This window comes from Rhineura floridana, chromosome 5, assembly GCF_030035675.1.
Source record: "Rhineura floridana isolate rRhiFlo1 chromosome 5, rRhiFlo1.hap2, whole genome shotgun sequence".
NCBI lineage: Eukaryota > Metazoa > Chordata > Lepidosauria > Squamata > Rhineuridae > Rhineura > Rhineura floridana.
The window spans coordinates 7093728-7118715 of record NC_084484.1 but is presented as its reverse complement, the minus strand read 5'-3'; the positions used below and the strand labels follow the sequence as shown (position 1 = coordinate 7118715).

Genomic DNA, 24988 nt, shown 5'->3' with positions numbered 1-24988 from the left:
TTTTAGGAATCCTGTTTCCGCTTCAGCCTCCTATGCCACAGCTCACCCCATTCATCAGGGTTCCACTACCACTAATTTTAGGGAATGAGGGATGGAAAGTCACCTTCTGCAGCTCCTTTGTCTGTGGATCCAACCCCATCACTATAGGGTCGATTGAAGTTTCCTGTCCCTGTAATTTCTTTTTGTTTGTCACCCAGACTTCTGAATTACCAAGCAATCCTGCCATACATGTAATATATCCATTTTTTTATAGTTATTGCACCAACAAGTAGATGATGTCCTTGGAGATTATAATTTAGAGTCTCCACGGGGTTTAATACCATTTTACAAAGATCTTATAATTTCCCATTAAACTGATATTCATGGTCATCTTTGAACCCTTTCCAATATATGTTTTCATTTCATATATAGCCCATTCGGAGCAATATGCATTTTGTTTATGGTAGCAACTATTAAAATATTATATATCACAGAGAGTTTGCTTTGAATGCAGTTAGCTGTTTGAAAATACTGTTAAATGGGAAACGTTAACTCATCCCTTCCTTTAAAAAAAGTAATGTCAGAAAACTTCCATTCTGTACTAATTTTAAAAATCTTGTTACCCCAGACTGTGTCCATTGTTTCTCCTGTACGGCCAGAAGAATAACTTTGACAGCATTTATGTCTATTCTACTTGCTATTCCATCAGAACTGGAGGTCATGGTTTATTACTAAATATTTAAGTATGGTCAGTTTCACAACAAGCCAATTTCAATCAATGGGTTATGAACCTTGTTTATTTTGCCTTGGTGAAAACCACAATCCCCAGTTCAGACAGATTTACAAGCTGAGTTTAAGGGAAACTCATGAAGATGAGAGAGGTTGGGTAAGGGGAATGTGTGAGCCCAAGGCTCACTGTAGCTCATTCATGTAGCACCAAGCCATGGTTTACTGTTGTGTCCAAATGAAACTAATAGGTCTACAAAAGGAATCCCATGAGGGAATGTCAGAACTTAGCTTACACTTTAATAGTATTCTGGATGTTAATAGTTAATATCCTAATAGTTTTCAGGATGGATTTTACCACATATTGCTTACAGCAGTATAAAAGCTTGAGGACTATATAAGAAAAAGGCGAAGTTCCTACCCTGATAATATATCCTTGCCCTCATATTTCTCACCAGCAATACCAACAACTGGCTGAAAGTATAGACCCAATTGTTCTTTTGGTTTCTTTTTAATCTCCAAGAGAAAATGTGAGTTTTCTTCACATAACAAAGACATCAATATTTCTTTCTTGTTTCCTCCCTCCCTTACTGTGTTCAATCTTTTACATAGTTTTCAATCTAATTTCAGATTGTAGTCTACATAAAGTCAGAATTAATACCCAGACGGGATCAGAGATGCTGGAGAACCCTTGTCACTAACAGTATTTTAAAAGGTGCAATGCCAGGGACAATGTAGACAGCTAAAATCACAGTGACAGGTCTGGCTTGGCTATAGATGAGTTGTTAAAAAAACAGTTTCAGTAAAGCCAGCTGGTAAATACTCAAGAATTCTGATATGTTAGAACAGAAAATGATTCTGTGGATGCCAGTACCTCTGAACCTGTAATGCTTAGAAGATGACAACAATGATTTACCTCCAATTATGCAACTCTATATACTATAGCCAGCGTGGATTTTTCACATTCCTCAACGTTAAATTGAAAATACTCCCTCATGCCATTCTGATGCTTCCCATAAGCTCATTTCAAAACAAAACCTTACAAAACATATAGTCCTGAACTCAGAAACGCTTGCTTAACAAGTTTCATGGCGATACACAAAACAGTCAGAGAGAATAGACAGTTCAAAGTCTAAAAAGAGAGGGAAAAAACCCAGAGCCCTTTTGGACTTTTTTCTCTGAGAGTTCTCATAATTTGTTAAAATTAATTTAAAATCAGCCATGTTCACAGAGTACCTGTAATCCTATTACTGACCTTGCCCCATACTCTGACCTTCATCTTCTGCAGTTTAAAAGTTAAAAAGAAAATGCCTGGCTGACTTTTAATTAATTTAAGAAATTTTGCATTGAACTGAATGATTGCGTCGGGCATACTCAGTAAGAATCAACTGCCAGTATTCTGAAAGCCAGACTCACAGCTGCTGGGCTTGACTAATCAGGGGGCCACACCCACACCAGACTTTGATTTCACTTGAGACAGTCCTGGCTTGCCCCAAAGAATGCTGGGAAGTATATTGAAGGGTGCTGAGAGGAGACTCCTATTCCACTGACAGAGCTCCAGAGTGGCCAGACTGGTTTAACAGTCAGCCACTGTGATTGAAGGTCTCTAAGAGGAACAGGGCTTCTCCAAGTAACTCTCAGCACTCTTCACTAACTACACTTCCCAGGATTCTATGAGCCATGACCGTCCAAAGTGAAATAAAAACCTGGTATGGATGTGGCTAGGGACAGCTTTGGTTTAAATTTGGGTGGGAGGCTACATGTGCCTGCTGTAGAATAAAAAGGTGGGGAAACCCTGAAAAGCAGTGATGTTGTTGTTATGTGCCTTCAAGTCAACCATGACTTATGGCGGCCCTATGAATCAGCAACCTCCAATAGCACCTGTCGTGAACCACCCTGTTCAGGTCTGTGGTTTCCTTTATGGAATCAATCCATCTCTTGTTTGGCCTTCCTCTTTTTCTACTCCCTTCTGTTTTTCCAAGCATCATGGTCTTTTCTAGTCAATCATGTCTTCTCCTTATGTGTCCAAAGTACGATAACCTCAGTTTCATCATTCTAGCTTCTAGTGATAGTTCTGGTTTAATTTGTTCTAACACCCAATTATTTGCCTTTTTCGCAGTCCATGGTATGCGCAGAGCTCTCCTCCAACACCACATTTCAAATGAGTTGATTTTTCTCTTACCCACTTTTTTCACTGACCAACTTTCACATCCATCCATAGAGATTGGGAATACCATGGTCTGAACGATCCTGACTTTATTGTTCAGTGATACATCTTTGCATGTGAGGACCTTTTCTAGTTCTCTCACAGCTGCCCTTCCCAGTCCTAGCCTTCTTCCGATTTCTTGACTATTGTCTCCATTTTGGTTAATGACTGTGCCAAGGTATTGATAATCCTTGAGAAGTTCAATCTCCTCATTGTCAACTTTAAAGTTACATAAATCTTTTGTTGTCATTACTTTAGTCTTTTTGATGTTCAGCTGTAGTCCTGCTTTTGTGCTTTCTTCTTTAACTTTCATCAGCATTCGTTTCAAATTGTTATTGGTTTCTGCTAATAGTATGGTATTGTCTGCATATCTTAAATTATTGATATTACTGCCTCCAATTTTCACACCTCCTTCATCTTGGTCCGATCCCGCTTTCCGTATGATATGTTCTGTGTACAGATTAAATAAATAGGGTGATAAAATACACCCATCTCACACCCTTTCCAATGAGGAACCAATCGGTTTCTCTGTATTCTGTCCTTATAGTAGCCTCTTGTCCAGAGTATAGGTTGCACATCAGGACAATCAGATGCTGTGGCACCCCCCATTTCTTTTAAAATACTCCATAGTTTTGCATGATCTACACAGTCAAAGGCTTTGCTGTAATCTATAAAGCACAGGGTGATTTTCTTCTGAAATTCCTTGGTCCGTTCCATTATCCAACGTATGTTTGCGATGTGATCTCTGGTGCCTCTTCCCTTTCTAAATCCAGCTTGGATGTCTGGCATTTCTCGCTCCATATATGGTAAGAGCCTTTACTGTAGAATCTTGAGCATTGCTTTACTTGCATGGTATATTAAGGCAAAAATCCCAGGCTATGGTCTGAAGGAAGATGAGGCCAGCTCCCTGCTGAAGTTAAGCAGGATCAGGTCTGGTCAAGTGCCTGGATGGAGACTGCCTGGGAACCATATGTAAGCCGCCTTGGATTTCTCTAATGAAAAAGAAAGGTGGGGTATAAATGTAATAAATCAATAGTTCGATAATTACTGCATTTCCTGGGATCCCCTTTCTTTGGAATTGGGATGTATATTGAAAGCTTCCAGTCTGTGGGCCATTTTTAAGTTTTCATGGTAAACGGTATTCAGAGGTGGTTTTACCATTGCCTTCCTCTGAGGCTGAGAGGCAGTGACTGGCCCAAGGTGACTGGCCCAGTGAGCTTCATGGCTGTGGGGATTCAAACCCTGGTCTCCCAGATCATAGTCCAACACTGACCCAGGGGAGGAGCAGGGAGGGGAGGAGATTGGGTGGGTGGACACTGGGCAGAGGGGAAGCCCCTTTTCTTTCCAAAAGGGAAACACTGTGAACAGTATAATTGCTTTTCAGCGTTTCCCTCACCTTTTTATTCTACAGCAGGCACATGTAGCCTCCCACCCAAATTTAAACCAAAGCTGTCCCTGGCCACATCCACACCAGGCCTTTATTTTACTGCATATGTATCACTGCTGATAACAAAGGCCTGCCTACATTACAGGGTTCTATTGTTTTGTTTCTGGGATTTGCATAACCATAGAAAGCATGTACTTTTTAAAGCCACTATTGAATTATCAATTCATCTTGTGTTCATATAGCAAGAGCCATGTGGAGGTGGATCATTTTTCCCTTTTCTGTTGTCAACCACCCTTGCAGATTGTCACAGAGTGTGTATTTTGCAGTTGCTTAAAATTCAAAGAGACGTGAGCATCTATGCAAATTAACCAAATTAATGGCCTTGTATCCATTGAATGACCTTTTGTGCCAAGCAGAATAGGCCAAAGGCGGAAAGAATGCAGAACAAAATAAGTAGGTTGGCACGTGATAGGATCAGCTGATTTATCTGCAAGTAGAAAAGGAATGGATCCTTGTTAAATATTTAACACTGCTGATGTGCTCCACTGTATACAAAAGTAACATGGTCCATCTGAAGAGGTAGGTTAGATGGACAGGAAAAAGCAGAAAATCATTCATGACTTAATGAAACAAATTGTGAGAATTGGCTAAATTGGAAAGAATTGGTAGCAGAAAGGCTTGCATTTTCTGTGGCGATTCAGGAAAGTTTTTTTCTCAAGCTTCACATTTGAGAAGTTTGAAGAAGAAAGAGGAATGCAGCATCTCTGCGAATACAGATGACTGGGTTGCCATGTGGGGATGTTTGCCCATTTCTTAAATGAGTGCTAAAGTATAATACAGACAGGCTGGTTTTGAACTACTCAGTGGCTGCTATTCTTCCACTGGTTATTAGGCAATTCTGTTGCTACGAAATGAAAACACTAGTTCTACATATCCAACCATGAATTTTTTTAGCACCCCCAAGTTATGGAAGTAGATCATTTATTCCCTTCTCGCAGTCTTAAATGCTTACTCATAGTGATGATTGTGTTGGTTTCCACATATTATATGCAGTGGGTTTTTTTAATCTCCCCTTGAGAGGAAGAGGTTAGATAACTTGTGGAAAGGACCCTCCTCTGGACCTGCACAGCAAATTTTGGAGGGTTGTGAGAGAATTGTGAGGGTTCAACAAGAAACCCATCTTGCTTGTTTTGGGAAATTCACATGCAGGGTCCTAGCAAACTTTTGATTCCCCATCACTGGGTTTTGTTTAGGCAAAACCCAGCTTGCAATCTGATTTTACAGGGGAAGGACTGGCTAGCCACCCATACTCAGTACCAAACTGCCCCAAGAACCTTGTATCCAGTCCTATCTTAAATGCTCAGGTCACAGTGAACACCCCAAAGAAAATTACTCCTTCTCCCTCCCTGAAAAAGGTAAATGTTAGCATTTAAATCTCTCTTATTTCCCTGATATTACCCTTCTGATTCTGTCAGGATGCCCAGTCCCACATCATATACTTTCTGAGTTTGCCCTGTTGTGTCCATTACAGCCTTCATTGCAACCTGCTGGATCCCTAGCCCCCTCCCCTCCTTTTATATACCAACAGTAATTCTCCCCACCCATGTCTGTGTCCTCCCCCTTTTCCAAGCAATCAATGAGATTAGCAGTATAGGTTGTGCATTATCTGTACAGCCTGTATATGTATCCAGTCTCTCTGATGCACTGTGACTCTTGACTTAGAAAACATGCTTTGGTTGGATATATGTGTACATTGTGTGCATGCAACAAAAGCCATGTTGACAACATCTTTGTCCATTGCCTGTGTAGCAGACAGAAAAAGGAAAAACAAAAGTAATTTATAAGAAATGTTTGTGATCATTCTCTTTTCTCTGGAAACAAATAGTGGACCATGGAAATGGTTTTTGTTTTTAAAGTAAAAGATGAGTAATTCTCACTCAGAGTTAGCAAAGCTAGTTCCATACTCAAATATTCAGTGCTGATATGTTTTGTCAAGCTTGACATAGGCACAGAATTCTGATGATGGTATTTTTGTATTAATGTCTTTTTTTAGTTTTCATATAATCAGTATCTTCTGAGTTATATTTCACAAATGAAGTATAATAACTTTGGCTTTAATTTGTTACATTCCTAACGTTTTGAAAAAGAGAATTTCTGTCAGATGTGTTTGCACGTTACTGTTCTTAGAACTTACATCATGCATCAGTCATTGGCATTTAAGGTTAAAACAAATCTCTCCCATTTCCCTCAATAGCATGTAGGCAATCTCAAGGAGGCTGCCAAATGGATGGATGAAGCACAGTCATTGGATACAGCTGATAGATTCATCAACTCCAAATGTGCAAAGTATATGCTGAGAGCAAATATGGTGAAGGAAGCAGAGGATATGTGTTCCAAGTTCACAAGGGTAGGAAATAGTATTTTAAATAGAAGTTGGTTGTGTTATTTGTTTTGAAAATTGCATCTGCCAGATTCAGAATTTTATTATAACAGTTCTTTGGTGGCAGATCTTACGATAGCAGGAATATATCCATGAAGAAAAAAACTCACCTGAGGTGGTAACTTCTAATTGAGCCAAAATAATAGTAACGATTAATTTCTAGGAACAGAATAGTTCATATACTTGCCAACTAAAAGTTGACTTACGTACATAGATGAAAAATGTTAACTTGGGAGTGAAAGAAATACTGGTGCCTTTAGCTAGAAGGGTGATTTTCTCAGGTGCTCCGACATCACGTGAGATATAGCGCCATCTAGCATCCGAAGGCAAGAATGGATCAAAGTCAAGACCTGGGGCATCGAGCCCCTCCCACTCCAGTTCATTCGTGATGAGACCAAAGTGAGACATATATCTGAAAAGACAGAAAAGGCCAACGGGCCTAACAGCAAGGAAACAGTGTCCCAAAGCATAACCCCAAGATCATAAGCATGTTAAACAGGTCCAAATTGGTCTTGACTTGGTGACAAATTTTAAATACTATAACTCTGAAGAGTGATAGTAAGGTAGCAAAAAAACCCAAATCCTCCAAAAAGGGAGGGCCGTGATGTCGGAGCACCTGAGAAAATCACCCTTCAGGTGATACCAACGGTACATCTTCCTCAGGTGCTCCGACATCATGTGGGATGTACCAAAGTAGCCCCTAATAGGGAGGGACCGCCTCCTGGCTACTCAACAGAAATAACTTGTTGCAATACACGCCTCCTGAAGGAGGCCTCAGCAGAAGCGTAACGGTCTATCTTATAATGTTTTATGAACGAATTTGGGGTAGACCATACAGCCGCTCTGCAAATCTCTGCTAGAGGAGCATTGGTTGCGAAGGCAGCCGTAGTGGCCGCTGACCTAGTGGAATGTGCCGTTATGTTACGAGGCACTGGCAGCTGAAGGGACTCATAAGCCAATGCAATACAGGCACGCAACCAACAAGATAATGTAGAGCTGGACACCTTTTTACCCAGAGTACACGGGTGAAAGGATACAAATAGGGAATGCGTTGACCGTATGTCCTGGGTGCGAGACAGGTAGGTCTTGAGGGCCCTCCGGACATCTAGCGAGTGCCAGGCCTTCTCAAGCAGATGAACAGGGTCTGGACAGAACAAAGGCAAAACAATGTCTTGGTTACAGTGGAACGCTGAAATGACCTTGGGATGGAAGGAAGGATCGAGACGTAGTACCACTTAGTCCATAAGGATGGAAAATACAGAGATGGCAGGCCGAGGACAGAGCCCCCAACTCTGAGATTCTTCTCGCCGAGGTGATCACCACGAGGAACAAGACTTTGAAGGCCAAAAGATGTAATGGCACAGATCGAAGGGGTTCAAAGGGAGGCCGCTGCAGGGCTTGGAGGACCTTTGATAAACTCCACAAAGGGAAGCGGTGACGAACAGCTGGCGACAGTAGGACTTCCCCCTTCAAAAAACGTTTGACAAGCGGGTGTGAACCCATAGGAATAGTAGGAGACGTGATGGAGAGAATAGATGATATGGTGGCAGCGTGGTGTTAGGTTTCAGTCCCATCTTCAGGCCCCTATGTCAAAATTGCAATAGATGTTGAACATTGGCCTGAGATGGTAGAACATTTTGAGAATCACACCAACTAGCAAAGGTAGACCAGGTGCTCTGGTAGACCCGAGAGGTCGACTGCTTTCGAGACGCGAGAATTGTGTCCACAACTTCCTTAGACGGCCCTGAATGAATCAAATGTCTGCGTTCAAATGCCAACCTGTCAGATTGAGCCATTCGGGATCCAGATGCCAAATCGGGCCCTGAGATAGAAGATCTGGTCTGAGTGGCAACCTGCAAGACTCTGTCACTGAAAGAGAGAGCAGATCGGAGAACCACAGCCGACGAGGCCAGTACGGTGCTATCAGGACCAGATAGGCCCTTTCGCGTAGCAGCTTCCTGATGGTCCTGCCCAGTAGCAGTATCGGGGGAAAAGCATATAGGAGGCCTGCTGGCCACTGAGTCAACAGTGCATCTGTCGATTCCGCGTCATTGTCCAGATACCTTGAGAAGTAGCGAGGTAGCTGGTAATTGTGACTGGAGGCAAACAGATCCACCGAGAGGATGCCGAACCGTCATTGGAGAAGGCTGAACATCATGGGGTGTAGCTTCCATTCTCCTGGGATCACTTGTTGTCTGCTGAGCCAGTCAGCCGCAACGTTTAAAACACCTCTGAGATGTTCTGCTCTCAGTGAAAGTAGATGTATTTTGGCCCATTGGAAGAGTTGAGACGCTTCCATCTGGAGGCACCGTGACCTGGTTCCCCCTTGTCTGTTCAGATGTGATTTCACACAAGTATTGTCCGTGCGAATCAGTACGTGGTCCAGAAGGAACAAGGGTTGAAAATGCTGAAGAGCCAGATGGACCGCTCTCAGTTCCAGCCAGTTGATATTGTGACTTGCTTCTGTGTTGGACCACACTGCCTGAACATACTGGGAATTGCAATGGGCCCCCCATCCGGACAGACTGGCATCTGTGGTGAGTACTGTCCTGTCTGGTTCTCGGAACGGGGTTCCCAGTCTGAGATTTTTGGCTGTAGCCCACCAATGGAAAGAGGTCCGCAGAGATGGGTGCAGGTGGACCGTACAGTGGTTGGACATGGCAATGTCCTGTTGGAAAGGGAGTAAGGCCCACTGTAAGGGTCGAGTGTGGTGCCGAGCCCATGGCATGATGTGAATGGTTGAGACAAACATCCCCAGAGCCCTTGCCAGAAGCATTAAGTCCACCCTCGAATGACAATATACTCAAATCATCATAAGAATTCTTCTGGAACAAGTAATAAAAGCATATTAAAATGATAGATTTTCAGCCAAAACAGACTGTTCTATACTGTGTGCTTAATATTTTTATGGTCAAATTCTAGCTAAATAAATTCATATATGTTGTATTTTAATTTAATTATGTACGCCGCCTAGAGTGGCCGTTTATTCGGCCAGATAGGCGGCCTAAAAATAAAAATTTATTATTATTTATTATTATTATTATTATCTCTGTGATGGCCGTAATTCGATCTGGTGACGAAAAGACCATGGCCTGCGTGGTGTCTAGAATTGCACCCAAATGTTGTAATCTCTGAGTTGGTAGTAGTTGACTTTTGTCGTAGTTGACAAGCCAACCATGGGTGCGTAGAGCCGTAAGAGCAGAGTGAACGTGAAAGAGGGCCAAATCTCTGGAACCCGCTCGAATCAACAGATCGTCCAAGTAAGGGTAAATGTGAACGCCCTGGAGGCGGAGATAAGCCACCAGGGTTAGCAGCACTTTGGTGAATACTCTCGGGGCCCACGAGAGACCGAAAGGCATTGCTCGATATTGGAAGTGATGGGGGCCGAAGGCAAATTGCAGGAAACGTCTGTGGGTTGGACAGATTGGCACATGAAGGTAAGCTTCTTTGAGATCTATGGAAGCCAGAAAAGCCCCCTTGATGTAGCGCCTCTATAATTGAGGCCAGGGACTCCATCTTGAACCGTCGGTATTTCACAAAACGGTTGACAAATTTGAGATCTAGTACCACCCTCCATGACTGATCTCGCTTGGGAACTGCAAATAGGAGAGAGTAAACCCCTTGTGCTCTCTCCTCCGGTGGTACAGGTTCTATTGCAGCTATGTCGAGAAGATGAGTTATGGCTTCCTGCATGATCCGGCACATGTCTCGAACTCTGGGTAGAGTGGATGGAATGAACCTGTCTGGAGGGGTCAACCAAAATTCCAGTTCGTAACCATGGAGGAAGAGATCTCTGACCCAAGCAACCCGTGTCAGACGTAACCAGTGACTTGCAATCATTAGCAATCTGCCCCCCACAGTATTGTCTGTGCTGACAAGCTCCCCTGCCATAAGTTGAGGTTGAGGCCCTGTGACTTCCCCTGTTCTGTACTCTGGGTTGGAGACGTTGCCTGTTCCAGGTTCCCCTGGAGGAGCGGAAATCAGAAGATCGAAAGTCGCGGCCTCGCCCTGCAGGCCGCGCTCCTCGAAAGGGCTGAAAGGAGCGATATGGGGTGAAATGTCTGAAAGCCCTACGATCCTCTGTCTTAGAAGTGGCCAATATTGGCCTTCGGCTGTCTTTACCAAGACCGCCTTGAGGGCTTTGTCTCCGAATAGTAAAGACCCAGAAAAGGGTGCTCTAGACAAGTTGCCCTTGGCCGTAGAATCAGCGTCCCAGTGCCTGAGCCAAAGGGTACGCCGAGCTACCACCTGTGAGGCTAGAGCTCGCGCTCCCAGCTGGGTGGCATCCAGTGTGGCGTCAGCTACGAAGGCCGCTGTCTTGTGTAATTTTACCAGGCCCTTCCGGAGCATGACAGGGTCTGGTTCGGGATCATCCAAGAGTTCGTCTAGCCACATCATAGCCACTCTTGAAAATATGGAAGCTGAAGCAGACGCCTGAATAGTAAAGGCGGTAGCCTCGTGGTTTTTACGCAAGGCGTAGTCCATGCGGCGTTTGAAGGGGCCCTTTAGTTGTGATTCCCCTTGCTTTGGAAGGAGTGAGCGCGAAACCAAACTGGAGACTGGCTCGTTGATGCCTGGAACCAGCAAGCGATCCATAAAGTCCAGGTCCAGTGCATAGAGCCTTTTGGCCATAATGGAAAAGTGGCGTGCCTGCAGAGGATGATCCAACTCTTCCTTGGCCAGTTTGCCAATGGGGTCCGGCACAGGAAGGTAATGATCCAATGATTTTGGAGACTTAAGGACTTTAGCCCCTTTCATGGGGAGAGTGGTAGATTCGGGCTGTGTAGTCTGAAGGCCTAATGTGCCCAGAGCTCTGCGAGATAGCGGAAGAAAGTTGGCTGCATCAAATAGGCGATATGAGGTGTCCTCCTCAAAGTCTGCCTTGTCACTCCACTCATCCCCTTCGGCCTGAAGAGAATAATCCGGGTCCTCTAACCCAGGGATGTCATCTCCAATACTGCCTCTAGCAACGTCAAATGGGTTGGGCGAGGGGAGCGGTATTCCCTCAGAACAGCCACATGGGGCTGGGACACAGGAAGGATGCTGTTCGCTGTGCTGAGTCGGTGGAGCTGTTTGGACTCTCGACTGATCTGAGAAGAGGCTTAGCATATCTTTCAACTGCATCAGGAATTCAGGAGACAACTGCAGTCCTAGTACAGGGGCCGGTAGTTGCCCTGATAGCGGACCAGCAGGCGGTTGTGCTTGTGGAGCAACAGCCACAGTGGGCTCACTGGTCTGGAGTGGCAGGCTGGATTGAGAATGGCAGACCCCAGGCTGGTCAGGAAAACCCTCGAAGTCATCCTCAGATGACCCAGCTGGAGAGTGAAAGAGTGCTGTCAATTGTTCTTGGTTAGCAGCCTCAGAATGTGGCACTGAAACATAACGTGTGTGCTTAGTGACACTGTGGCTAGACAGATGTTTAGTTTTAGCCATGGCCTTGGAGTGCAGCCTGGGCATTTTTTGATTGGTAGACTTATGATGTGAGGACTTGCAGGGTCTCTTAGCCACTGCCGAATGTGTATCTGAGTGTTGATCTGCCATTCTGAGCACCCAGCAATGCTATATATCTATATATATAAATACCAACACACACACAGAGGTGGGGGGTGCGGTGTGGCAAGGGACTTTCACCAACACACAGTATATATAACACCAACACACGCATGGAGGTGAGGGGTGCGGTGTGGCATACAGTTCCAATATGCAGCTGCGGCACAGATAATTTCAATGTGCAGTCCCAATATGCAGTTGTTGTGCAGAGGCACTGTTGTAGAATTAAGTCCTACAGGAACATAACACTTGGATAACCTGACTAAATAACTGTACAAGCAAGTAAAGGAGAACAGAAAGAGCGGGAGAAATGGGCAGAACAAAATGGCGCCCGCGAAAAGGGTGGGAAATTCAATCAAAATGGTGGCCAGGAAGAAGGAACAATGGCGGGCAGGCAAGGGTTCCTGGTGCTCTAGAAGGCCTGTAACAGTAGTCAGGCAGACAGTTAGGGGAGGAGGAGCAAGGGTGAGCTCCAAGCACAGCGTATAAACAATGATGCGCTTTTAAGTAATGGTCGCGGAACTGTGAAAAAAGCCGGGGGGGGGATTCCTCCCATGGCCACCTGAAGAGCCTCAAGGCAGAGAAAGGCTAGCAGAGGAGCCGCAAAGGCGAGCTCCAACCACCACTTGCCGAGGGAGGCCGCCGCCTTTCACTACAGCCCAATAGCAGCCCCCACTGAAAAAGCAGATGTTAAAGGAGCCGCGGCCCCTAGCAAGGCAAAAAGCAATAAAAAACGGCCGCCGCCTGGAGGAGGCGGTGGGTAGGCAAGGCAAGGGCTGAAGCGAGAGCCGCAGCCACGGCTCTCAGGGAGGCTCGTCCCAAAAGAGAGGTGAGCCCAATAAAACCAGACTTCGCCTATGGAGGGGAGACGTCAAAGAGGAAAAAACACTGAAAAATGGGCTGAAAAGAGAGCCGCAGCCGCGGCTCTCAGGGAAGGCTCGTCTCTTGGAGACGGGAGCCAAAGGGAAAACGGCAGCCACCAGATTCCTTAACAAAGGGACTAAAAGGGGGAAACAAAAGTGAGGTAAAAATAAAATTCCCCCCCCAAAATAAAGTCCCAGACAATATAAAAAGAGGGTACGGGAGAGAAGAAACAAGAAGAAAATTTTACAGTCCCACACACTCAAACTTAGCTACACTAGAAGATCCAAACGCCTCGAATGAACGAAGGCAAGAATGAACTGGAGTGGGAGGGGCTCGATGCCCCAGGTCTTGACTTTGATCCATTCTTGCCTTTGGACCTGAGGAAAACAGAACCATCGGCTTCAGGCTACAATCCTATACCCATTCACTGGCTTGGAGTAAGCCCAGCTTAATTTAGTGGAACTAACTTCTCAATAGACATAAATGTCTATTGCGTTTGCATTGTTTTTTAAATAGACTTGCCAATTCAGGCAATTTTAACTGTGTTAAAATCTTTACATTGCCAAATTTTATATTGTTTTTAGCATTTGTTCTTTCTGTTTTGTAAGGTTTCAGTTTATTTTTCCATGGCCAGTACAGTGTTGAAGGGTTACTGTGATGGCCACTAAGGTGAAGGAGTTGCTGAGATTTGCTTTTCTTGGACTACAGTCCTATATCCACTTACCTACAAGTAAGCCTCACTGAAATGAATGAGACTTACTTCTCAGTATATATATGTAGGATTATGCTGTTACTGTTGTGCCTTATCTTTTCATTATGAAAACTCTCTGTGTTCTTGAGCTGTTAGTAAACAACAGCACATCATAGCTATTGAATGTGATTCATGCTACTAAATGAGAAACATTGTCTGGTTATCTTAGACACTTCACTCATTTCTGCCCCTCTTTTACAGTGAAAGTGCCCACATCTGCATGAATGGAATATTTCCATTCTCACAGGCTTCCCCTTAGTTGAATAGAAAAAGGATTAATTAAACAAATGCTTTTGGAAAATGGAAAGGAAGAAGTTACTTTCTCAAGAGGGCATTAGGAACCCTCCAAGTAGCTTGTCTTCCTCGTAGTGCTTCAAGGCAGGAAATTATGGCATTCCAAGATAGCTACTGCAGGACACATACCCTGGAATGCCAATTCATTTCCTGGCTTTGCTTGAACTGCATCTCCTTCAGCTGTACTTGTACAGTGATTCTTCTCTCTCAGGCCTGTTTTTGAAAAATCCAGAAATCAATAATTATGTAATAAATTACATCAGCTATTTATTATTTTTAAAAAATTTCAGGAAGGGACTTCTGCAATGGAGAATCTCAATGAAATGCAGTGTATGTGGTTCCAAACAGAATGCGCTTTAGCTTTTCAGAGACTAGGGAAATATGGAGATGCCTTGAAAAAGTGCTATGAAGTGGAGAGGGTAAGTACATAAACAGATTGCCTTTTCCTGGTTACCACTTCTTGTAAGGAACATGTTTTTTTTTTAACTTACCATCTGTTTTAAAGTTGCCAAAAGCACTGTTTTGAAAAAGCTGTAAGGAAATCTAGGAAGCTGCCATATGGGGCCATCTAGTTCAGTATTGTCTGTGCTGACATAGTGGCTCTACAAGGTTTGAGACAGGAATCTGGCCCAGCCCTACCTATAGATACTAAAGAACTGAACTTGCAAGCATGAGCTCTACAACTGAACTTTGCCCTTCAGAAATGTGGCCCAATAAATTCCTGTTTTGTCTATGGGACTGTCACTAGTAAAAATGTAGAAAAGGCTTCTAGGAGCCAGGTTGTTATTTTTCTAATCTATTATGATGCACTTGTTATTCATAATGCTTAATTCATGGTAGTTTTACATTGTGCTCTGAATACTTGTCTAGAAAAAACAAAAAATAAACTGCATCATAAAAATAGTGTCCTTTTTGTTATTAAAGCACTTTTTTGAGATAACAGATGATCAATTTGACTTCCACACATACTGCATGAGAAAGATGACACTACGTGCCTATGTGGACCTTTTGAGATTAGAAGACATTCTCAGGAAACATACCTTCTACTTCAAGGCTGCCCGGTCAGCAATTGAGATCTACTTGAAGCTACATGATAATCCACTAACCAATGAAAATAAAGAACAAGAAGTAAATTCAGGTATTTAAGCAGTAACTGAAGATAATTTGACTATAAAAAGCTTTGTACAGGATTGTTCACTGCTGAAAAACATAGTAGTAGTATATACCAGGCAAATGTATTTTTATCCGAGTGGGGAAAATCATCTGCTGAACAGGATGCAAAAATAACTTGGCAATAATCAGTGCGGTATTCTGTGCCTAATACAGGAATCATCAACCTTTTTTTGCTCATGAACACATTTGCAAGCCAGAGAAACTGTAAAGTCTTGTTAATTGAAAGAGATCTTTTGATACAGCTTTCATTGTAGGACAGTCCGGCTTCTGTACAGGGTCTCCTGTTGTGGCTTTTACACTTGCCCTAATTCTCACTTAGTTGGTTAAACTGTATCTAGGCTGTAGTTCAGACTGCAGATGGGGATTCACATGATAAAATGTTCCTTCACATAAAAAAAAGATTAAATAGAGGAAGATTTGGTCATGTGAGCTAACACCTGTTGTCTGAAGTGGTACTGGTCTTCTGTCTTCACCTTTTGATGTGCCATTGCAAGAAAGGTAGATGTAGAACTTGATTCCTGTAATTCAAGAGTGCTGTGCTGCAACATAACCCAGCACCATTAGTACAGCTTTCCTCAGGTGCTCACAGCCCTAGGCATCATTGTTTAGATTGTTGCAGAAAGGAAAGTTTGTTGTACTTCAAGCAGCAAAAAGCCTTTGCCTGCACATCTGTGAAGCTTCTGAGTCCAGCTTCCTCATGTTTTCACTGTCGCTTCCGTGCTCACACAATCTGAGCTCCATAGAAATTAATAAGAGTGCACACTTTTCTCCACTGTGAAAATTGTAATTTATTCCTACATTCTGCTTCCTGTTTTTTATCTTGTTGCCTGTCCATATAGAGGATATGTCTCCTATGCAGACTTGCTTTGGTGAGGGACTTTGTCAAAACGTTTCTGAACATAAGCATATAGTGTATACTGAGTGTAGTTAACTAGGTTTTAAGAATCTTGAGGGTTTAGTTATACAATAAATTAAGAGTTATTTCTTTTATTTGTTTGTTTGTTACTTTTGGTGTTGTAAAGGCAGTTAATGAAGTTACACTTAAATACAACATCTAAAGATAGCTGTATATTTGTAATAAACCCAGCATTTCATATTCTTTGTAAAACTCATATTAAAACATATGTTCCATTATTTGTAGAAAATCTTTCTGCCAAAGAACTTAAGAAAATGCTCAGTAAGCAAAGACGAGCACAGAAAAAAGCTAAACTTGAAGAGGAGAGAAAACATGCAGAAAGAGAGAGGCAGCAGAAGAACCAAAAGAAGAAACGAGATGAGGAAGATGAGGAAACTAGTGGTCCCAAAGAAGAATTAGTCCCTGAAAAACTGGAAAGGGTAGATTTGTTTTTGCCTATTTATATTGGTTTATCATAGCATATTCAATATGTTGTTCACTGTTCTGTACCATAGAAATTAAGAGCAGTGTCAAATTAAACCAAAATGTTTACAAGAAGATTTGGGTCAGTTTACTCACTGGCCTGCCATGTGGACTGCACATATAGTAAGCACAGTACAAAATCCTGGGCTCACTTATGCCACTCTGTCTAGAATGTGCCATCTGATCAACCATATGCATATTTATAATACACTCACACGTGCCATAGACAAAGAGTGGCTAATCAGATGGCATATCATACACACTGGAACAGGAGGCATAAGCTCAAAGCACACTGCCAACAAGTGTTTTCCCAGTTTTCTTCTGAACATAAGAGATCTATGAAACTAGTGTTTGCTCATATCTTACTCTTCCACAATACTCAATGCTTCTTGATCCTCTAATGCTCGGGCAGTAGAGCTGTTTTTTTTCTTTCTTCCTGTATTTCATCTCTTGAAGACTGTTCTTGTTTTCAAGAGTAAACTTCACATTCATACATTCACTCCCTCAGCTTTGTCCCATTCTTCTTGCTACAGGAGAAATGAACGCTCAGATTGGGAGATCCCCTGTTCAAATAACAATAGGGTTATTTAGGTAGGGCATTAGGCTCTCTGCGCTATGTTTACAGAGGAGGTGCCATGTGAACTTGACACCTGCTTTTAGTTCCCCTCCAGGATGGATCCCAGAGAGAAAATGAACAACTGTCCAGTATGTTGTGGTTTTTAAAGCCCCATTATATTGTAATCAGTGGCATGACTAGAAAGTAGAGCTTCTTATGAAGTGTTTGTACAACTCAACCTGTCCTGTTGATTATCTGTCTTTCATGAGAACAGGTAACTCTAAGAGAAACACGGTTCAATATGCTGTTTGCAAAAAAGGCTTCAATAAGTTCATGACAAGCTTTGACTGTAGCAACTGGTATCTTTCATGACTCCTGATTATAACTAACTTGATTTTTTTTTTGTTGAAACAGGTTGATAATCCATTAGAGGAAGCTATTAAGTTCCTTATGCCACTTAAGAATCTTGTGGCAGATAACATAGACACACACCTTTTAGCATTTGAAATATATTTAAGGAAAGGTAAAGTATGCGCAGCTGTGAAATATTACAACAAGAGGAGGGTGGTTTTGTAACAGTTGATTATATAGATTTTCCCATTATTAAATTTCAGTGAATATATGTTGGTTAAGAGGAATGTAAGTTGAGTGGTTAATGTTCATTATTACTAGCCGTTGTGCACATTCACCAGTCCTCATGGAGAATGAAAATAAGCGTGTTTCTCAGTCAATGCATATATTGTCTGGATATTGTACATTCTCTGGCCTTTGTGCATAATCTCCAACAGGTGTTTGGAAAGTCTTTTCTTTTTCTCTCTCAGGCCTCTTTTCCCTGCTAGGTAACCCTTTCTCAGCTGGATAAATCTTCCATCCCCTGTGATTCCCATGATGACTGACCCCATGCTACTTTTAAGCTTTTTCCTTAGCTTAAGAACAGCACGGGGGGCAATTTCTATCAGAACTGTGGGAGGGGGATGCAAGGTTCAAATTGTTCCTCTTTATGGAACTCCCTTGTGCTGCTCAGTTGATGGGGGAACAGCTGGGAGTGGTGAAGAGGGACTGGACTGCAGAAAACATACATCTTTTTCTGGAGCCCCACACTTTATTCTGATTGCTCAGCTAATCAGTGGGAGGGTACATTGTGAGCCATTAGATAAGATTAGACAGTGGGCCAGAAGCAGTTCAGAGGGTGCAGGTTGCACAGTTCTGAACAAGAGATGGAGAAAGAGCATATTGCCTGGAGAATTACCTAGAGAATGTGAATACTGCTTGGAAACATATGCATATTTCCGAAGGCCTGTTGGAGATTATGTATATTGATCAGGAAATGTGCATAATTCCCTGTTCATGAAAAATGTGCATATTCTCCATGAAGCCTGCTAAAAGTGCGCAGTGGCCAGTTATTATTCACATTAATTGCTCAACTTCCATTCCCCTTAACATATATAATATTTTGGATATTTACCTTTTCTGCATAGAATGCAAATGTTTTTAAAGGGTTGTATCCAACACTGCATTCCACTCATGCAATCAGATTCCTGTTCTTCTCCCTGCATGTTCCCCATAACTACTCCAATGGGTCACCCAATCCTCTGGAACAGATATTGAGGATGTGTAGGGGACTGCAAAGGAGAGGTGGGGGAAGTTCTGTTGCACAAGTGGATGTCTTGTTGTGCAGATGGAACAGCAGTTTTGGACACAACCCACAATCTAGAAGAAAATACTAACCAGTTTAGTAAAATGGCTTTTTAGATGCCACTTGTTATATAGATGAGAGTGAAAATGTGCTTCATTTGCTACACAAACTCAAGTGTCCTTACTGTGGATTTGTATGGTCTAATACAATTTATACAGACCTGTTGAATAAGCACGAAGTCTTGCTTTTCTCTTTATAGCAGGGATATGTGGTCCTCCAGGTGGTGTTGGACTCAGAGTCTTATCAACCCCAGCCAGTATGGTCAGGGATGATGGGAGTTGTCGTTGAACAACATCTGGAGAGTCACAGGTTTCTGATCTCTGTTCAACATTACAGAAAACACAAATCCCTTCTTTTCTTTCCTCTTAGCAAAAAATATGGTCATCTCTTGAGTTTTCCATTATCTCACCTCTGTCCCCTCACAGCTATCTGATATTCTGCTGCTAAAATTATATAACTTTCCCATTGCCCTGACCACATTATGTCTGTCCTTAAATTCCTACACTGTCTTTCTTTTTACTCTTAGATCTTGCACAAGCTTCTCATCAAATCTCTCCATGGACTCCCCTCCCTGTCTCTCCATTTTTATATACCAACATATCGCTGCACCTAAACTTCATTTGTCTAGCCCCATAAGCCTCAGGTGTCCAAAAGTCTCTTACTGTCTCAAATAACACCCTTTCTCCTTTGCTGCCCCTTATGCCTGAAACTGACTCGCAAAAGGCCACCTCTCTTACTTCATTGAAATTCTCAAAACTCACTTTTTCTGTGAAACCTTTGTTACAACCTCATAATTCTCATATCCTTTGTAACTGAAATAACTGTATGTTCTTCCCCTGTTTATCCCTGCCTCCATTGCTCTGTTGTCTGCATTGTACCTTTTTGTTTATTGTAAGCCTGGTAGGCAGGGACCTGGCCTTTTCATTCTTTATAAACTATCATGTGCGTGGGTGGTCCTATATAATTAGTAGAGAGCTTCATGATTTGCACATGACTCATGAGTAAGAGAGAGTGTGCAGGGGCAGGTGTGTAAGAGGTGAGGTTGCAATATGATTATAACGTAGCAGTACAAACAAAGTATTCAGACTTAAATCAAATTGTAAAAACTAGCACTTTATTCTTGTATTTATGCAGGAAAATTTCTGTTAATGTTGCAGTCGGTTAAAAGAGCTTTTGCTATTGACAGTAATAACCCATGGCTACATGAATGTTTGATTAAATTCTCCAAATGTGGTAAGTATAAAATAAATCAGCAGACCGCATGCTGTAAAATTGTGCTTGGAACACTGAGGGCAACCTGTGGTCATCCAGGTGGTTGTTGGACTCAAATTCCCATTAGCCCAAACCAGCATGGTCAGTGATCAAGGATGATGGGAGTTGTAGTCGAACAACATTTGGAGGGCCACAGTGCAGTTTTGGTAGATGCTAACAACTATGTGCTTTTTATATTTTTAGTGTTTGGTCATAGTAATTTGCCAAAAATCGTGAACAAAGTCCTAACCCAAGAAATGCAGAAGATTTTTATTAGTAAAGATTTGGAAAGTTTTAATGAAGAATTTCTCAAACGCAATTCTACCTCCATACAGCATTTGCTATCAGGTTGGTTTCAACTAGTGTGTGTTTAAAGTATGAGATTCTGACAAGTCTACATCTGATTATAGGATTTTAAGCAGGTACATAAGAAGAGCTCTGCTCAAACCAACCAAAAGTCCATTTAATCCAACACCTGACTTCTTTCAGTGAACAACCAGGTACTTCTAGGAAGCTCATAAGCAGGACTTGAAGATGGTTTGAAGTTGGTAGATCACCTTGATTTCATGTTGTGTTAAGTTCCTACTGTTCTCTGAAGATGGTAAAAGTAGTTCAGATAAAAAAGGAGAAACTGGTTAATTAGAGACGTCATGGTTTACTCACTCATGCAAAAGGAGAAGCAAAGGGGCTGCATGCACAGGCAAAAAACTTATTCATATCCCAGCATATTAAGCTGAAACTATGGTAACTTGAACCAGCTGCATAGCTATCTAATGGTGTTGCTACTCAGCAGTTGGTATTCAGAATCAGAGTGCCTCTGAATCTGGAGGCTCCATCTAATCAATATGGCGAAAAGCCATGCTATATTTCTCCTCCATGAGTTTGTCTAATCCCCTTTTTAAAATTCTAGATAGTTTCTAGATATAAATAGATAAATAGATAAAATTTCTAGAGAGTATACAATTGTGATTAGTACATGAGATACATTGTAATTAAAATTTCAGAGTCAGCTAACACTCCAGCTTGTGGCAACATGTTCCATAAATTCATTATGCATTGTTTGCAGAAGCCCTTTCTTTCATTGTTTTGAATCTGCTCCCAGTCAGTGTCATTAAATGGTTCCTAATATTATAACTTACTCATTCAGAGTGAAGGAGACTGTAAATAAAGACCATGAGAGCTTGCATAAATATTGCTAATTCTTTTGCTGCTTTCCTCATTTTACTGTTTTCTAAAGCCATTACATAATGTGTCTAGTCTGCTACTGGTCTTTCTGAGCCCAGGATTTCCACCTCCATGTCCTGCCTGTTGTCATCTCTTACTAGAATTCCCTCTCCCTGTTGTTCCATTCATCACAATTGTTAGGAAGCATTTTTTAAAGACTCAGGCCTTCCCCATGTGATTTTCTTTCTTTACTCTTTTTGCTTTTGCTTTTGTGTTCTGTCTATGCTTAGTGGCTTCTGTGCAGTAACAGAACATTTCCACATTCTCAGGTCCAAATCATGGATCTTGCTATTCATTGTCCATTAATGAGTTGTTATAAAAAAACACAACCATGGAATTAGTTTGAGTTATAAGGAGGTCAGGCTAAATTATCTTCCTTTCTTTAATCAGGTAACTGTGTGATAGTTTTCTCTTGTCCTCGTTAATTGCTTTAGTACCTGTGGCAAATAAAAAATATATTCAATTTTTAAACCGTGTAATGGTTTGCCTTTCATTTAGACTTCTTGGAGTTCAACATGTGATGGTGGCAGCAAGAATATCCTTTTCTCTGTAGTGAAAATCCATGGGCCTGCGCTGTCATCTCATATTATGTATAGTGACATCTGGCAAATTGGCCTATCTCCACTAATATACAATAAATGAGATTAAATGTCTTCAGTTTTCTTTAATGTAATTGAGTGTCCTTGTTGCCTTGCTATTATTTCAAGATTATTTGTATTTCAAATGTGTAGCATGCACGTTTCAGTGTTAATGAAAACTGAAGCAAAGTTATCAGTATGTTCTCCCTTGAGTGGTTGAATGGTTTCCTGTATAAAGTCTCCCTGTTGATTTAAATGTGCCACCTCTTTTACAGGTGCCAAGATGTTGTATTTTCTGGACAACTCAAGACAAGAGAAAGCTATTAGTATTGCTACTAGACTAGATGAAACTATGACAGACAAAAATGTGAAGGTAATTCATTACCCTGGTTATAAAACTAAAGTTTCTAGATAGTATGCAGTTGTGAATAGTACATGAAATACATTGTAATTAAAAATTTCAGAGTTACTTGGAGAATACTGCAAGGAAGAATATAATATTTTGACTTTCTATAGAAAAGAAAAAAGTGCAGCAGCTCTACACTTGAGAGAGGCTGGTAGGGAAGGGTGTTTTTGTTGGGGTGTCTTCTATAAAATAATCTAAACTAAAATTATTTTTGTGTGTGTATCTTCAGACTTTAACAACAGTCTTAGAGTCCTTACTTGATGGCAGCTTTGGAACAAGCCACATCCAGAGTGATGAGTATCGGATAGCATGCCACAAACTGTTTCCTTTAGCATCTGCCTTTGTCTCTTCCACAAATGAAGATGTTGGTTGCTTTGCATCAATGAATCATACAGCCATTAATCATGATGTGCTGTCCAATGAAATTTAAAGTAGAACACAGCAATCATTCTCTCTTCCAGACTGGTTGAATACAGATCAGGGTTGTTTCTTCAGAGTACATTGGAACAATTCAGATGTCAAATTGGTAATTGAATGAAAATGTACTGTGCTATGAGCTCATTTCTCTGAACAAGAGCTGCCATTATTTATGTAACCTATCTCTGATTAATACTGGTCATGTTTATACTTGTACAGTTACAAATATTTTTATTTCAAATAATGGACACTATAGACTGACCATTCACATGAATGTTGCTACATATACAAATACAGCCACTTCTTAAAAACCAGTTGGATATCAAAGTTGGTAAGTTAAGATGGATATAATGCTGCATGCCTTGTCCATTGTGTTCAGTGTTTTTATTTGTTCTTTCGAAACACAAATCCTAATTGTAAACTGTGGCAATTTTCTGTTAATTCAAAGCTTAATTTTGAGATCTTGTGTTTTTAAATTGGTATATATGTTTGAAAGCTATAACCTCTGTTCTCCCATAACTATTAGTTTGAATAGTTCATTAAATATTTTAAAACAATTGAATATGCACAATTACTGTTTGGATACTTGTTTCTTTACCAATTTCAAAACATCAATCTGCTTTGAAAAGAAAAAAAAGTATAGTAACAGAATGTGGCCTTGCCCAGAAAATAAATTCTGTTTAAATATTTTATTGAGCTCTGTTTAAAAATAAATAAATCAAGAAGTGAACTTTAATTCAGCATTTGCTGAAGTGTTGCTGTAAGTGCTATAAAGCAATTATCATTTAAGATTTACTTTTAAAAAAGCAATTTGAGCACAACTAATCTGACTACGAATCAGTTTTTTCTTTGTATTTTGGTGCATTAATCTGAATGCAGTACACATACAACATATTTAAGTTGTAAGTCAATTGTCTTAAATGTTTTACTTCAGGACATAATGGCTACTCATGACAACTTTATATAAACTGCTGTCAAAACTTGAAATACACTGTGGCTTGTACAGAAAATGCATTTTCTGAAAAATAATAGAAACAGTTTCTTTTCATTTTTATGGTTAATGTAAATATTTAAGTAATATTACTTAGGCCCTATGCAAAATTCAAGGAGGGAAGTTTTATGAAGGCAAATGGTTCAGAAGGTCTCTATCATCTGTTTAGAATCAATAGTTGAATGAAAAATTCACTATAAAATAATGCTGTAATAAATTATTTTGTACACATCGGATCTCGTTTTGTGTTTTTATATATATGTTGAATGTTTATATTTTTATATGGCTACAGTCATAAAATCTTCCTATTAAAGTCTATGAAAATTGTGAACATAGGAAGCTACCTTATGCTGCATCAGTCAGTTGGTCTGTCTAGCTCAGTATTTACTCAGCAGCTGCTCTCCAGGGTTTCAGATACGTTCTTCCCAGCCGTACCTGAAGAGAACAGGGATTGAACGTCGAACCTTCCACATGCAAGGCAGATGTCCTGCCATTGAGCTATGGAATAGTAGTAGCTTAAATTAGTCTTAATCTGATTTACTGGAAGAGTGTAAATTAGTTTGCATCTTTGGTTAAAGAGAAGAAACATCTTAGCTGTTTTAATGGGGTTTTAAATAAACCTTATGTTGCTCTTTTAATGTGGTTTTAAGCTTAACATAGTTTGATTCTGTTTCTGCTAGATAAAGTTTTGTTGTTTCTACTGATTTTTGTTGTGTTAATTATAATAATTTGTATTAAAAGTTTGTACGATTCTTTTTGATTTTGTGAGGAACAGCCTACTGACAGGCGACCTTATAAATATAATTCACTAATAGGCAAAAAACCTTGCGGTTTAAGAATGTACCTATAGCCCACAGATATTTCTACCAAACTTTAAAAAGCAGGGAAATTGGGCAGCTATAGTGAATGCACCAGGGGAGCAGGAGACCTGAACTCCTGTCTGAGATATTGTACTTCCCTACAAGTTTGTCAAAATGCAAACACCATTTGGGTTGGTCTTTCACAGTCCAATCCACTTGCTGTGTAGCTTGGAAGAATTTGGTAACATGTGCCTCTGAGCATATGGTGAGTGGTGGCAACACCTGCCATTTCCAAAGATGGAGAATTATATTTTTCTATGT

The 24988-nt window shown here is 41.2% G+C and overlaps 1 protein-coding gene across 2 annotated transcripts in view; it reads left to right on the top strand.

Moving 5' to 3' along the window:
- Window positions 1-24096, top strand: part of NAA16 (N-alpha-acetyltransferase 16, NatA auxiliary subunit) — a 109969-nt gene extending 85873 nt beyond the window's left edge. For both annotated transcript variants that reach the window (XM_061629923.1, XM_061629924.1), the window contains 9 exons: window positions 6553-6705; window positions 14488-14616; window positions 15122-15335; window positions 16512-16705; window positions 17719-17827; window positions 20135-20233; window positions 20456-20599; window positions 22329-22426; window positions 22689-24096. In XM_061629923.1, coding sequence (XP_061485907.1) covers window positions 6553-6705; window positions 14488-14616; window positions 15122-15335; window positions 16512-16705; window positions 17719-17827; window positions 20135-20233; window positions 20456-20599; window positions 22329-22426; window positions 22689-22889 — 1341 coding nt within the window. In that variant the 3' untranslated portion in view covers window positions 22890-24096. The remainder of the gene's footprint in view (window positions 1-6552; window positions 6706-14487; window positions 14617-15121; window positions 15336-16511; window positions 16706-17718; window positions 17828-20134; window positions 20234-20455; window positions 20600-22328; window positions 22427-22688) is intronic.
- The last annotated feature ends 892 nt before the right edge of the window (window positions 24097-24988 follow it).